Source organism: Cervus canadensis, chromosome 9, assembly GCF_019320065.1.
Source record: "Cervus canadensis isolate Bull #8, Minnesota chromosome 9, ASM1932006v1, whole genome shotgun sequence".
Lineage (NCBI taxonomy): Eukaryota > Metazoa > Chordata > Mammalia > Artiodactyla > Cervidae > Cervus > Cervus canadensis.
This window is the reverse complement of record NC_057394.1, coordinates 67,334,318-67,348,521: the sequence shown is the minus strand read 5'-3', so window position 1 is coordinate 67,348,521 and position 14,204 is coordinate 67,334,318. Positions and strand designations below refer to the sequence as shown.

The 14,204-nt window shown below is 46.9% G+C and overlaps 1 protein-coding gene across 8 annotated transcripts in view; it reads right to left on the bottom strand.

The window, feature by feature from the left end:
• Nucleotides 1-14,204, bottom strand: part of LOC122447612 (PHD finger protein 11) — an 80,637-nt gene that overhangs the window by 28,862 nt on the left and 37,571 nt on the right. For 4 of the 8 annotated variants that reach the window (XM_043478302.1, XM_043478301.1, XM_043478303.1 and 1 more), the window contains one exon: nt 10,912-14,199. The exons of 1 other annotated variant lie outside the window; for it this stretch is intronic. In XM_043478302.1, coding sequence (XP_043334237.1) covers nt 14,082-14,199 — 118 coding nt within the window. In that variant the 3' untranslated portion in view covers nt 10,912-14,081. Of the gene's footprint in view, nt 1-5,053; nt 5,372-10,911; nt 14,200-14,204 lie in introns of those variants that run through there. 3 more of the 8 variants (XM_043478307.1, XM_043478308.1, XM_043478305.1) reach the window with 3 other exon arrangements.

Below are 14,204 nucleotides of genomic sequence, written 5' to 3'. Positions count from 1 at the left end.
TGGGGGAGACTGAGAAAAAAATGCCTCATATGAAATGGAATGGGCGAACTGCTGCCTTTCATTCCTCTCAAACTACCACCGAGTTGGGAGTGCCTCTTTATACAAGAGTCACTGTGTTGAGGGCTCTAGACCAGCGCTGTCTGCAGACACACCATGTGAGCCACAGGTGCAGATGAAGAATTTCTAGAAGCCTCATTTAAAAAAAGCAAAGGAGGGACTTCCCTGGTGGTCCAGTGGTTAACACTCTGTGCTCTCCATGCAGGGGGCATGGGTTTGATCCCATCGGGGATCTAAGATTCCACATGCTGCACGGCAGGCCCCCCTCAAAAGGAAGTTGGTGAAATTAATTTTAATAGGCTTTATTCCATCAAATATATCCAAAATACTACCCTTTCAACATTTAATCAATAAAACAATTAATTCATCCTTTGTACTGAGTTTTGAAGTCCAGTGTGTTTAGGGCTTATTGCACGTCTCAACTGGACAATCCACATTTTCGGTGCTCAAGAGGCATAGGTAGACGGTGGCTACCATATGGAAGATATGGTACAGATGGATGAAGGTACAACAGAGGAAATAAAGGAAACATGAGGCAGAACTGTTCCCTGCAAGAAGTTTACAAGGTAAACAAGGAGACGAAGTAGCAACTAGGAAAGTAAAATAACAGAATACATGGCACAGAGTAATGTAACTGCTGAGTAGGAAATAAAATACTTGCTATGGTCAGACGAGGAAGTGCTCCCTGTGGGATGGGGTACTGTCAAGGACACGGATTTGAGCTGGTACAACCTGGAGATGGAAAGGGGAGTCAAGGCGGGAGGGATGTTGCAGACAGAAGCACAGATGGAGGAAGAGGCCAAGAGATCTGACTGGGAGACAGCCGATCAGCGGGACTGAAGAGGAGAGTTCGTGCAAAGGAAGCTGGAAAAGAATCTGAGGAACAGATGGTGAAAGGCTGCCAGGAAGGAGTTTTGAGGAGGGGAATAACATGATGAAAGAGTTGTTTTAGGTTCCATTTCAGTACGAGAGAAATACGGTGCACCTGGACAGAAGGCTGGATGTCATAATGCTGTCTGTTCTATCTCAAATGAGGGCAGACAAAAACATGCTGCCTGCCATCAAGCCGTCAGCCACTGCAGCAACCCCCACCCCCCAATAACGGTGTGCCCTCAGGGGAATTCAGGATGGTGAAAACAGAATACTTGCTCTAAATACTTACGATGCATTTCTAAGGAACAATTTCCATGAGCCCAGATTCTTGCATCTTCCCATACTTAGAAAAGCTCTAAAATCATTAACTTGAGATTTTGTTATTAGCAGTAGTCTTCTGATGTTCAACCACAGGTTTTTTTTCAGCAAAAACTATATATCCTGACTCCTCCCTCACCTCTTCAAAGCAGTTCCTCAGAGTTTGGCTCCAAGGCTATAGTCCTGAGTAAGGTCCCAACATGAAACAAAACTTGCAATTTTTAGGTTGTGTTTTTCTTTGGTTGGCATAAGTTTTAGATTTAATGCCATTTCAAATTAAATCTCAAGAAGGTTATTTTAAAGAAGTTGAAAAATATATTATTTGGAAGAATAAATGATTATGGGTAGTGAACAAAACTTAGGAAAAAATGAGAGTGTCTGATCTTAAAACATTTTATAAAGGTACAGCTGGGACAGAAAGTTAGATGAGTGAGTCAAAAAAGAATACAAAGTGCAAAGGAAATGAATCATCATCTCTAATTATGAATATAGGGTATCACAAGGTGGCATTTGCATTTCTTCTCTGGCACTGACATCCTTAGCCCATTTTTCTACTGGGTTAATTCACTATTTCCTTCCGATTTCCTGACTTATCTGGGCTCACCATCGCACACAGGAATGACCCCCAGCAGACATGTCTGTACTATGTGACTCTTTGCCTACGCACAGCTGACAGTCCTAGAGGACCTACCTGCCCGTCCCAGATATACAGAATTCAGAATAGAAGATTTTAGTTCAGACTGGGCTGGTTTCTTGAAGAAGGAGATGTAAAAACCTGAGAAGCTGTGAGGGTGGCCATCTTCTATCCCATTAGCAGGAAAACTGGACCAAAGAAAGAGAAGAACAAAGCAGACATGCTGAGTGCGGTCGAGCTTTACGAAGACTTTTCAGGCCCTGGTTCCTGGCTCTTTCTGGAAAACGCAACAGCATCCATGCTCCTGGGATGAGTCTGGTCTCCCTGCTTTCCACTTAATAAGCATCCCCTTTGCTTAAATGGTATCAGGTTGATTTTGCACCCTTGGTAGCCAACAGGTCCTAATTAACAGGTCCTAATGGAACTGATGCTGGGAGGGACTGGGGGCAGGAGGAGAAGGGGATGACAGAGGATGAGATGGCTGGATGGCATCACCGACTCGATGGACATGAGTTTGAGTAAACTGGGAGTTGGTGATGGACAGGGAGGCCTGGCGTGTTGCAGTTCATGGGGTCGCAACAAGTCGGACATGACTGAGCGACTGAACTGAACTGAATGGTACTACCATGACCTGATCTCTGTGTGTAGGCACATGTGCACCGGAGAGTGAGTTCTAGCAGCGGTGTGGAAAAGTGGACTGCCTTGCCCTCACTGTCTTTTATCTTGTCCATTCTGATAATCTCATCTCCCTCCTCCTGCTTTCCCTTGTCACGCCTCCACTTCCTTCTTCACATTGCTGCCGGAGTGAGCTATCTAAAATGTCCACTGTCTGTGTCTCTCTCCTGCTAAAAACCCTTCTCTATCACCTGAAGAATAGAAGCCAAGCTCTTTACATGCAGACTGACTGGTTTCTTCAATACGTGATGAGCATCTATTATGTATCCTTTTAGGCACTAGAAATAAAGCAGGGAATAAGATGTGAATTTCAACACTCATGAAACTTACATCCTAGTAGTAGAGACAGACCCTCAAACATATATTATTTTCAGGTAGTAGTAAGTGCTATGAAGAAAAACCGAGCAAAGGAAGGAGGGTGAGATTGATGAGGGTCGGGGGAGGGCTCTTCCAAACAGGGTGGGCAGGCAAGGCTGTCTGTGGAGGTTACCTCTGAGCAGAGACTTGAATATGGTGGGGGTTTAGAGGACTCACAAGGCAGTGAAGGGTGGCAGTCATCAAGATGGGTAGGGACTGGATCAGGTCAGGACATGGGGTACACAGTAGCCACAGTAAGATTATTCTGAAAGCAATGAGACTACTAGAGGGCTTTGAGCAGGAGAATCACATTTGCTTTTTGTTTTATAAGGCCCTTTTGGCTACTGTACAGTTTTGTCTGTATGAGAGGCTAGAGTGGAAGTCAGGAAACCCACAGTCTAAGCCTGAGATGATAGTGGCTTGGATGGTAGTGATAGAAGTGGCAAGAAGAGGTCAGGCTCGAGATAAATTTTGGAGACAGGACTGACTGGTCTGACTAACACGTGAGATGGGAGGTAAGGAGGAAAGAGCGGCACCGAGTACCACACTAGGGTTTTGGTTTGAGCACCTGGGTGAATGGAATGGGGAAGGCTGCTAGTGGTTAAGCAGCTTGGAGAATGTGGGTGTGTGCAGGCAAACAGGAGTTTGAGATCGTTCCAGGCATTGATTAAATTGTTTATAGGAGTCTGGAGTTTGGGGAAAGGGTCGGGAAGCAACCTCATCTCCAGTAACTTATCTTGCATTCTGTATGATCACTAGTGCTCATGTTAAGTCGCTCGGCTGTGTCCAACTCTTTGCGACCTCATGGACTGTATGTAGCCCACCAAGCTCCTCTGTCTATGGGATTCTCCAGGCAAGAAAACTGGAGTGGGCAGCCATTCCGTTTTCCAGGGTATCTTCCCAACCAGGGATCAGACCCAGGTCTCCTGCATTGCTGAAAGAGTCTTTACCATTTGAGCCACGAGGGAAGCCCCCTAGCTAAATGTTCGCGGGCTGAAGTGAGACAGTCAGCATGTTGCTTCCCTTGTGGCTGCCATTTGATGTTTTGTGGCCGGCGCCTTTATTCGAGTCTTTATCTCTGGACTGCCCTTTCAACCTTTCTACCCCTGGGTGACTGACTCTTGCCTTTTAAAACGAAGACAGGTTGTCCCGGAACACCAGGCTGAGCTGAAGGAGCCCCTCATTTGCGCCTCTGTGGTTCTCAGCAGCTCACACACGAGTTGCCTATTTGATTCTCTAGGGCAGGGTCTGCCCAGCTCATCTCTGTATTCTGGCACCTGGCCTACACGGGTTAGAAGATCCACACCTGCTGAACGGCAAGAAAGGTGCCCCCTCAAGAAGCTGCTGTCTCGCTTAAAGACAGGGCCACAGACTTGAACAACTAAATGGAAAGGAGGGCGTGGTTCCAAAACGTTTCCTTCTCTGTGGAAAGTTTCCAAACTGCTTCCTTAAACCCAGCCAGCCCGCCCCCACCCCCCCTCCCCGCCCGGCTTCTCCAGTGGCTCAGCGGTTAAAGAAAAAACAAATCCGCCTGCCAGTGCAGGAGACCGGGGTTCGATCCCTGGGTCCAGAAGCTCCCCTGGAGGAGGGCATGGCTATCCACTCCAGTATTCCTGCTGGGGAATCCCTTAGACAGAGGAGCCTGGCGGGCTACAATCCATGGGGTCACAAAGAGTCGAACGCGATTTAGCGACTAAACAACTGATCCTGAGACCCAGCTGACCAGTTCTCTTCAAAAGGGGTCCACCTCCAGCCTAGCTCCCCTCTCCCCGGGGCACTTCTCCGACCGCATTGTTTTAGAAGCGGGTGGAGCCGCGCTGGGAAAGGAAACCCACAGGCGTTTCTTTCGCTTTCCCCAGCTGGCTGCAATCCTAGCGCTGTAGGACCGCAGCAATGGGCTGTCCCATCTGCAGTGGGGGAGGCAAGGCACACGGTAAACGGGGGCAAACTCGCCCCTCCGAGAGGCCCCGGGTAGTGGTCTGGGCGCGGGGCCGCTGGCGCTGGACGCCCCGGGGCCGCGGAGCAAAGACTTCAGCGCAGTCTCGGAGGCGGGGCCGGCGACCCCCGTGAGGCGGCGACCGGAGAGCGGCCCTGGGCCCCCACCGAGCCCCACCCGACCGCCCCCGGCGCGGTACTCACCGGTCGGGAGCGGGACTGTGTCCCGCCCGGCCTGGGCCTCGTACCAGCTGGCGCCGCGGGTCGACTCGGGCGCGGAAGGCCCCGCCGGGTCCATGTCTGCGCGCTGCGTCCCCGCCGCCGGAAGTCCGCTTTGGCGAAATCTAGATGATGGATTTCCCCTGCCGGGAAGCCTACGGAGGCTTTGCAGACGGCTTCTCAAACGGGAGCTCGGGGCTTCTGAATTCGAACTGCTTTAAAAAAAAAATGAATCATGCCAGGCGCTCCCCACCCTGTGCCCACTTATCCAGGGTGGGAGAAAATGTGGCCGAAGCCCCCTGGACTCAGCTAGATAAGTAATGGGTCTCCCTGAGGGATTACCCATTATTTTCAAAAGCCGATATCACGTGGGCTTCCCTGCTGGCCCAGTGATTGAGACTCCACACTTCCATTGCAGGGGGCCCGGATTCAGTCCTGGTTGTGTTGTAGCCACGCGCTCCAGGAAACAAACTCACTCAGAAGGACAATGCAGATAGTGGAGTGCAGTTTATTATACCAGTGGGCCCAAGGCAGAGTCTCCTCTTAGCCAAGGATCCCAACCAGTTTTTGTGAAAACCTTATATACCCTAAGCATACGTGTCCAAACTTCCATTTCCCCAAAATCCCCTGAAACTAGTCTGAACAAAGATAAAGTAAAAATACAATCACAGTTAACCATAGGCGATGGAGAGCCCTGGGGCTCTTCCTTCTGGGGGCCTGGTTTTCCAGTTGGTATGTCGTTTCCATAGATGGTGGGCACATACCTCAAAGTCCACAGTCCCGCCCAAGATGGAGTCCTGCTTTCAAGATAGAGCCTGTTCTGTTTCCTCCTTGACTCCCTTCTCTTGATGCTCTTAACTCATAGTATGAGCATCATTCATATTGCACCCTGGCTCTCTGACCGCCAATTTGGCAGAATGACACCAACCTTTGGGTTACATAGCTTATAATACATTGTAAAATGCAAGGTCTCAGAACAGAACTATCAAGGCAACTGTAACAATGGTAAATTAATTTTTCCACCAATCACCCTTCACCCAAGATAGTACCGAAGTCTAGCATTTGACATTGTTTTTACCTGTTTTTTATGACATCTAAAGCAGCTGATACATTGTCAGATAAATCAGGAATATATACACAACATTTAACCTTAATTATAGCATAGGTCCCTCTTTGAACAGCTGTGAGCATGTCCAAAACCATTTTAATTAGAATTACCACTTTTGTTACTTTTATGAAACTGGTGTTTACGTAATATGTAACCCCATGACCTGAGTCTATTGACTGTAGGTCTGGCTTACACCAAGAGAGCAGGGAGAGATTATGATTGTGTCCCAGAAAAGAGCAGAGTGGTTTAAAATCTTGGCAGAGCGGTGAAAGCTACCAGGGAAGTCCATCCATCACAGACAGAGGCATAGCCCCACACACCCAACAGTTGGAGGTATTATGAAATTGGCATAGGACTGTGTACGTTGATAAGACCAAGCAGCAGGAGTTGATTATGCGGCTTCATCTTCAAGGGGCTCGTCCAGGATCTTATTTTTTTTCTTTTTAAGGATGGTCTTAGTCTCTTGAGGGTCAGCAGGGTCCCTCTGTGCAGTCTACTCAGCGTTTTCTGGGCCTGCGTGGTATGTTATCTTCACCCTCGTATGATGGATCCAAGGGGCAATACCTGCAACTTTTAACTGCAGTAGGGGTAGTTAGAATAACAGTATAAGGGCCCTTCCACCGAGGGGCTAGTAAATCATGTTTCTAATCTTTGACCCATACTTGGTCACCAAGCATAAACTCATGAATCTGTTTCCCAAGGGGGAACGGCACCCTTTCCTGTACAAACTTAGTCACCCGATTTATTACCTTACCCAGTTCCATCTGCTGCGAAATCCTATCCCCCTTTACCTGAGGTAAATTTGTTGACACCTGTTTTATTATGGGAGGGGGCCTCCCATACACAAGTTCGTATGGAGAATAGCCTTGGGACTGTGGGGTCATCCTGAATCTGAGCAGAGCCGTTGGAAGCAAGTCCACACAGGAGCAGTCAGTCTCTATGATCTACTCGGAGAGTCTCTTTAAGTGTCCGGTTGGTTCATTCTACCATTTCTGAACTCTGGGTATATGCAGTGTGTAGTTTACTAAATCAGCTACAAAAGCTGCGCCATTGTCTGATCTAACGCTGGTAGGAAATCCAAATCTGGAAACTATTTTTCTAAGCAGGCACCGGGCTATTTTTGATGTTCTTTCAGCCCAGGTAGGAAAAGCTTCTACCCATCCCGAGAACGTACATACCATGACCAGCAGGTAACGGTAGTGTCACTGAGGTTTCATTTCAGTGAAATCCACTCCTAGGTGTTCAAAGGGCAGCGTGCCTTTCAGCTGAATGCCCGGAGGTTTTTGTCTGTGCCGAGAGGCAGCATTAACCTGTGAGCAGGCAGCATGGCCTAGGTGGGTCGCTTGGTGTGTTTGGCTTACCAGAGTGTGTGCCAGCTCCTCCAGTACCAACAATTTGCCACTTGGCAATTTTTACCATTTTTCTTTTTTTTAGTCTTAATGGCCCCTTCCGCTTTGGCTAACCTGACAGCCGTTGTCCTTGTTTTATCAGGCTAGTGCCATCAGTATATAGGACCAAATTAGGGTCTGGAACCTTGTGTCCTTCTTAAAACAAACCCCAGATACCTTACCTCCTCTTTGTAGATCTGTGTCTTCTTCTTCAACACCCGGTAACCTGCTTCCATCAGCAGCTGCAGCAGTGCTTTTGTCTCTTTCCAGCATTTTTGCTTGGTCTCGGCAGCCAGCAGCAGGTCATCCCCGTATTGTAGGAGCCAACATCCATACTCTTCCGGAGGGAATGAGTCCAGGTCAGAAGTCAAGGCTTCCCCAAAGATGGCTGGGGAGTTCTTCTTTTTTTTTTTTTAGTTTTTTTTTTGGCTGGGGAGTTCTTAAACCCTTGTGGGGGGTCCGGGTGAGCTGTTGTCTGGTGCCCCCGGCTGGATCTTCCCATTCAAAGGCAAAGAAGGGCTGTGACGCTGGGGCAACGCGTATGCAGAAGGCGGCATCCTTGAGATCTAGGCAAGTATCAAGTTTAGTCCTCGGTGGGAGGAGGCTAAGTAAGGTATAGGGGTTTGGAACAGTGGGGTGTAAAGTCACAGTAGCCTGGTTGACTAGCCTGAGATCTTGTACAGGCCTATAGTCCTGTCCTTCCTTTTTGACTGGCAGGATTGGCGTATTCCAAGCTGACTGGCACTCTACCAGAATGTCCGCTTATTTTAATCTATTGATGTAGGGTAGTATGCGGCCCAGGGCCTCTATCGGTAGCAGGTACTGGCGCTTTCTAACCGGGATGGTGCCTGGTTTGAGTTCTATTATCACTGGGGCTTGATGTTTAGTCAGCCTGGAGGGAGGGGGGTTGTCTTCCGCCTAGACCTCAGGGAATGAGTTAGCTCTCTCTCATGCTCTTCCGGCCCACCCAGTTCTTCTTTTGGAGGCTCATGCAACTTCCACTCATCTTGGGGTGGTATTGAGAGAGAGAGCAAATAAATCATAGTGCCCATCCGGAAGGTTGGCCTCTCCTCAGGGGAGAAAGTCACTTGTGCTCCTAGTTTGGAGAGCAAGTCTCTTCCCAACAGGGGTACTGGGCACTCAGGAATGTAGAGGAATTCACGAATCACTTGGTGCCCCCCCCCCCCCATCTGACATTTTCTGGGCTGGCAAAACGATTTAATCATCTCTTCTCCCGATACAGCGGTAGTCTTTTTGGACAGTGGTGCCACAGGTTTTGTTACTACCGACATTTCTGCTCCTGTATCCACCATGAAGTCAATGTTTTGGTCCCCCACTTTTAAGGTTACCATGGGCTCTCGGGGACCTGATATCTCTGAGCCCCGGCAGCCCTAGTTAATTTCCAAGTCAGCAAGCCCCACAGCTGCGGGAGCTTCCTCTTCCTTCCTTGCCTTAGGGCATTCATTCTTCCAGTGGCCAAAAGCTCGGCACCGGGCACAATGGTTTGGCTGTAACGGGGCCCGGGGCCTCCGTTGGGACTGCTTGAAGGACTGTCCTGTCCCTGGGGCAGAGGTTTTCCGGGAAGGCCCGAGATAGACTTTCCCAGAGCAGCAGCTTGCACTGTAAGTCTCTTGTCTGTTCTCTTTCGTTCCCTCCAGCTCTCTGGCAGAGCGCAGTCTCTGCTTAATTCCAACGTCTCCCTCCCCCTTTTGTCAGTACTCACTGGGAGAGGCGGGTATAGATTGGGCGGTTTGGCTGCAGCCAGATCCTGGAAGTGTTGGCCAGAGGCTTCTGCCACCGGGATCGGAGCCCGCCGAGGTGGCAGCTCTACGACCTCCGGGAGAGCTGGTGGAGGAGCAGCAGCTGCTGCAGGAACTTCACCTGGCCCTGAATGGGGCATTACGGCGGCCTCAGGTCCTGGTGGAGCACTGGGCCGGCGGGCGCATCGTCATCCAGTATGGGGGAGGGGCAGGTCATCCTCGTCCAAATCCTGCCTCATCCCAGAGGGAGAAGGGGGATTGGCGTGTCTTCACCTGCCGGTCGGCACGGCACGGCCAAACCAGAACACCACGTGGTCCAAGACTGTTTTTTCCTTAAAGTCTATTCTGTCTTGGTGGGCTTGATCAGGTGCAGATGAAAACACAAATGGGTTAAATATCCCATGTCCCAGGGCGTCTCTGGAAAAGCCAATTCATACTCACTTATATAGATCCCCCTCCTTCTAGCCTAACAATTTCAAGGGGGTCAAGAATTTCACAGCAGACGGGACACCTCCTGGGGGAGGGCATAATACGAACATACAAGGACGTTTTCTATCCTAAAAATCCCCTGGCAACCGCTGGTAATAATTTTCCCTGAGACGGCGTGGACACACCTCCTAAACGACCTTCACAAATTTCCTTCCTAAGTGCTAGCACGCTCGTCGACCTGTGTACCAAGCAATCACCGCCTGCCTATTCCAGGCTCCTGTGGGTCCGTGCCCCTTTAGTCCCTCCCAGGGGGGTGATCAGGCCCCCTCTTCCACCCTGTTGGGTGGGCTCCTCCTCACCTGAGCGCTCAGTTCCCCTGCTGCCGTCCACTACCTGCTAACGTGAAAGGTCTGGGCGTTGAGAAGCAGAATCCTTCCAGAAGGCGACGTGCCTTCCCCCCTCTAGAAGATTCAAGTCACAAGGCCTCGGAGTAGTCCCAAGTGGGACTTTGTCTCCTCAAAGTGAGGAGTTTCCCGGCCAATGCACCAAATGTTGTAGCCACGCCTTTCGGGAAACAAACTCACTCAGGACAATGCAGATAGTGGAGTGGAGTGTATTACACTGGTGGGCCCAAGGCACAGTCTCCTCTTAGTCAAGGATCTCGACCAGTTTTTGTGAAAACCTTATATACCCTAGGCGTACGTGTCCAAACCCATTTCCTGAAAATCCCGTGAAACTAGTCTGAACAAAGGAAAAAGAAAGATACAATCAAAGTTAACCCGTGATTCATAAGCCTTAAGCCTAGGTAGCTAACAGTGGACAATTATCAATTGGCTTGTGGTCATACCCCAATAAGCATAATAGAATGTATGATTCTATTCGGTTACACAGATAATACGGTATTCTTTTAGGAATGGAGAGCCCTGGGGCGCTTCCATCCAGGGGGCCTGGTTTTCCAGTTGGTATGTTGTTTCCATAGATACTGTGCATATAGCTCAAAGTCCACAGTCCGGCCCAAGATGTAGTCCAGTATTCAAGATAGATTCTGTTCTGTTTCTTCCTTCACTTGGGGAACTGAAAGCCCACATGCCATGCGGCACAATCAAAATTAATAACACTCCACACCCCCCCCCCCCAAGTATTAACTGAATGCAATGCCAGTTTCCAATGGTAAGCCTTTATTTAGCACCCATAGGGTACACAGCACCATACAAGATGAGGTTTCTGGCTCAGGGAACAAACACACAAAGGAACACAGACGCGGGTAATTAAGTCGCAGTTACAAAATAAGTTGCTCTGTAAAAAAGAAACGTAATAGCTGGTGGTTTGCTGAGGCAATCAAAGGAAAAACTTCTGGAAGTCTTGCTTTTTGAGCAGGTTTTGAAGAGAGGAAAGGAGGCAAATTGGGGATAGAAGAGAAACAGGGTTAGAAAGGATAACTTAGTCTTGACCAACACACATGAATTACAGAAGCAGGTGTGTGGAGCAGCAAGACGAGAGAAAAGGGCAGGCTCTGGCAGCAGATTTTTGCCTTCAAGCAGTAAGACTGACTCCTTGCCAGGCCAAAAGGAAAGGCCTAAAGAGACCAAACAAAAGATTGAACAGCTCAGCTGGGCCAAGTGAAGCAGGTGAAGGGCCCCTTCTCCCACTGTCAGGTCATAATCTCGGCGTGTTTCACTCTCAAGGAGGAGCAGACTGCCAAGGCCGCTAACTGAGGAAAGCCTAAATCCTGAAAGACAAAGACCAAAGGAAACATACAAAGAAAACAGAAACCTTGTAGGTCACAGAATATTCAGAAAGAAAATATAGACACAAATGCCTGTGTGTGATGTACTATATAAACAGTATTTTCCAACCACGAACCATGAAGATACTGCAACCATGAACCAAAAATAGGATACTATTGAAGAAAAACAAAATGTTCAAAGAGAGCTCTAGAAATAAAAAAAATGAGACCCCCCCTCCAAAAAAAATAAAGAAACCAAAACCCACCACAACAGACAAATTGGAAGATTAAACTGAGGAAATCTCCCAGAAAGTAGAGCAAGAAGACAAAGCTGGAAATTAACACAGAAGATAAGAAAATCAGAGACAAATCCTGGAGGTCTTATGTCTGGGTAACAGGAATTCTAGAAAGAGAGAACAGATAAGGTATTATTAAAGAAACACTTCAAGAACAGTCCCCTGAACTGAAGAACAAAGTTTTCAGACTGAAAGATTAGACCTTTACTGGGAATAGAACACTGGGTCAAAGAGATTGCTATAAGGTTCAAGAGAGAGAAAGACTGGTCATGAATATAAAAGATAAAGATTGGCCTCTGACTTCCAATAGTCACTCTGAAGGCCAGAGGTGAGAACATTTTCAGATTTCAAAGCAGCAACACTGGAATGTAGCAGGTATATTCAAAATTGGGTATGAAAACTACTCACGAACTCTCTGTCCTGCCAAAACGGCAATCAAGTGTAAGGGCAAAAGAACATGTTCAAACATATAGTCTCATTTACCTCTCATTATTTCCCTTTCAAAAGGTACTGGAGGATGGTGCTTCACCCATAAAGTGAAAGTCACTCAGTTGTGTCCAACTCTTTGTGACCCCATGCCCATATGTGGCAGTAAATCAATGAAAGCAGAAATAAGGGGATTTAACTAGAAATAAACCTGACATTGGAAAGACAAAGGGAATCTCTAAGATGCTGATGGGAAATGACAACTGGGAACCAGTACAGATGAAGAAGATCAAGATGTCAGATCTCTGTACAAATTTCCCACATTTTTCAAGTGTCTTCATTTTATTTCAGTGTGTTGCCTAAAATTCCTGGATGTTTACTGTGAATAAATGAACTTCTCAGCTTTCCCCATTTGTCTATGGCTGTCGGGTTACAATTTCTTGCTCCCTTTCCTAGCTCTTTGGTTTCCCACTCTCTAAACCACCTTCAAGTTAAATTTTTATTTAGTTCAATATTTTTAAGAAATTAAATCCAGTACAAATTTAGATTCTTGTTTGAAAGGTGCTGCTGCTGCTGCTAAGTCACATCAGTCGTGTCTGACTCTGTGCGACCCCACAAATGGCAGCCCACCAAGGCTCCTGTGTCCCTGGGATTCTCCAGGCAAGAACACTGGAGTGGGTTGCCATTTCCTTCTCCATTGTCTGAAAGGTAACCAAAGGTAATTAAACCCAGAAGCAAGCTGAGAAAAAAGAAAAAAACAAACCCTAAAAAAAACAGAACTACTTCAATTACTCCTTTTTGAGCTAGTATTCCCATGCTGGCTCCAAGGGTGGGGAGAATTTCCTGACAGCCAAATGTACATCTTAGTTACAGATAAAGTTAGTTTTAACTCTGGGAGACTTTCACCCCCTTTCCACTAGATGATCATGGTCAGGAAACCTACAGCAGAGTAAATCTTTCCATTTTTCTCTAGGAAAATAATTTGCACATCATGCCCAGGAAAGTCCAACGGTCTGTTTCAGACTTTTTTTTTTGTTTCAGACTTTTTCAACAGAATTGTTGTAAGTGAAATTCTTACCCAACACCATCTCTTCTGGCAATAAATAAGCCATGTCTGACTATTCTCTTAAGTTTCCTTTTCTTACGGTTCTACTCTGTCTAGAACAAAAATATTTCAGCTCCTCCAAGTTTCTATTCCCTCTTTTCCTGTGTTTGTATAGAAGGAGTGAAGAGAATCTGTGGAAAAGAAGTTTCATTTCAAAAAATGTGCCAAAACTTTCCCCTAGGAGAGTTTCTCTTCTTTCTCATTCAAGTGGACTTACAGGACACTATTTCATGGAGCTTCTCCAATTAACTTAAAATACTTGGAAGTAATATGCACAATATTAATATTCTTCAGGCTCTGATGCCCATCGTATGGCTCACAATGGTAAATTATTTGCCAGGAATTAAACATAAATAAATTTTGTAGGTAAAGAGGTGAAATTTGGCCCTGTGGGCCCTGAAAGTCAAAGATAATAATTACAAAAACAGTAAGAAGTGCTGAAATCAATTGTGACACTTGTTCTTCTGAATATGTAATTTACAAATAAGTTACAAATTATATAGTGGTATTTCATATAAAATATACACATTCATTCTACTCATGTATAGTTAAACAGCAGTAAGAATAAAGAGATAGACTATGCATATGAAAATGTCCTTATTTTGTTCCAAGCATTTCTAAGTAACGCAAATAAACACTCCCAATAAGGGTAAACTGAGAGGAATTCTCTTGACAGATCGTAATGTAAATTAATTCCACTGACCAGTGGGGTTTCCTTTGCATGGCCCTGGTTTCAGCTTGATCAGCTGATTTCATGAGCAGGCATTAACTAGATTTATAATATTTTTTTTCTACACTTATTAACCCCACATTGGCAGAGGATTTCTTTCTCAGGCATAGTCCCAGCTTCATAACCATAATCCCATGTTAGTTCTGTTCTTGCTTTCACATACCTAGA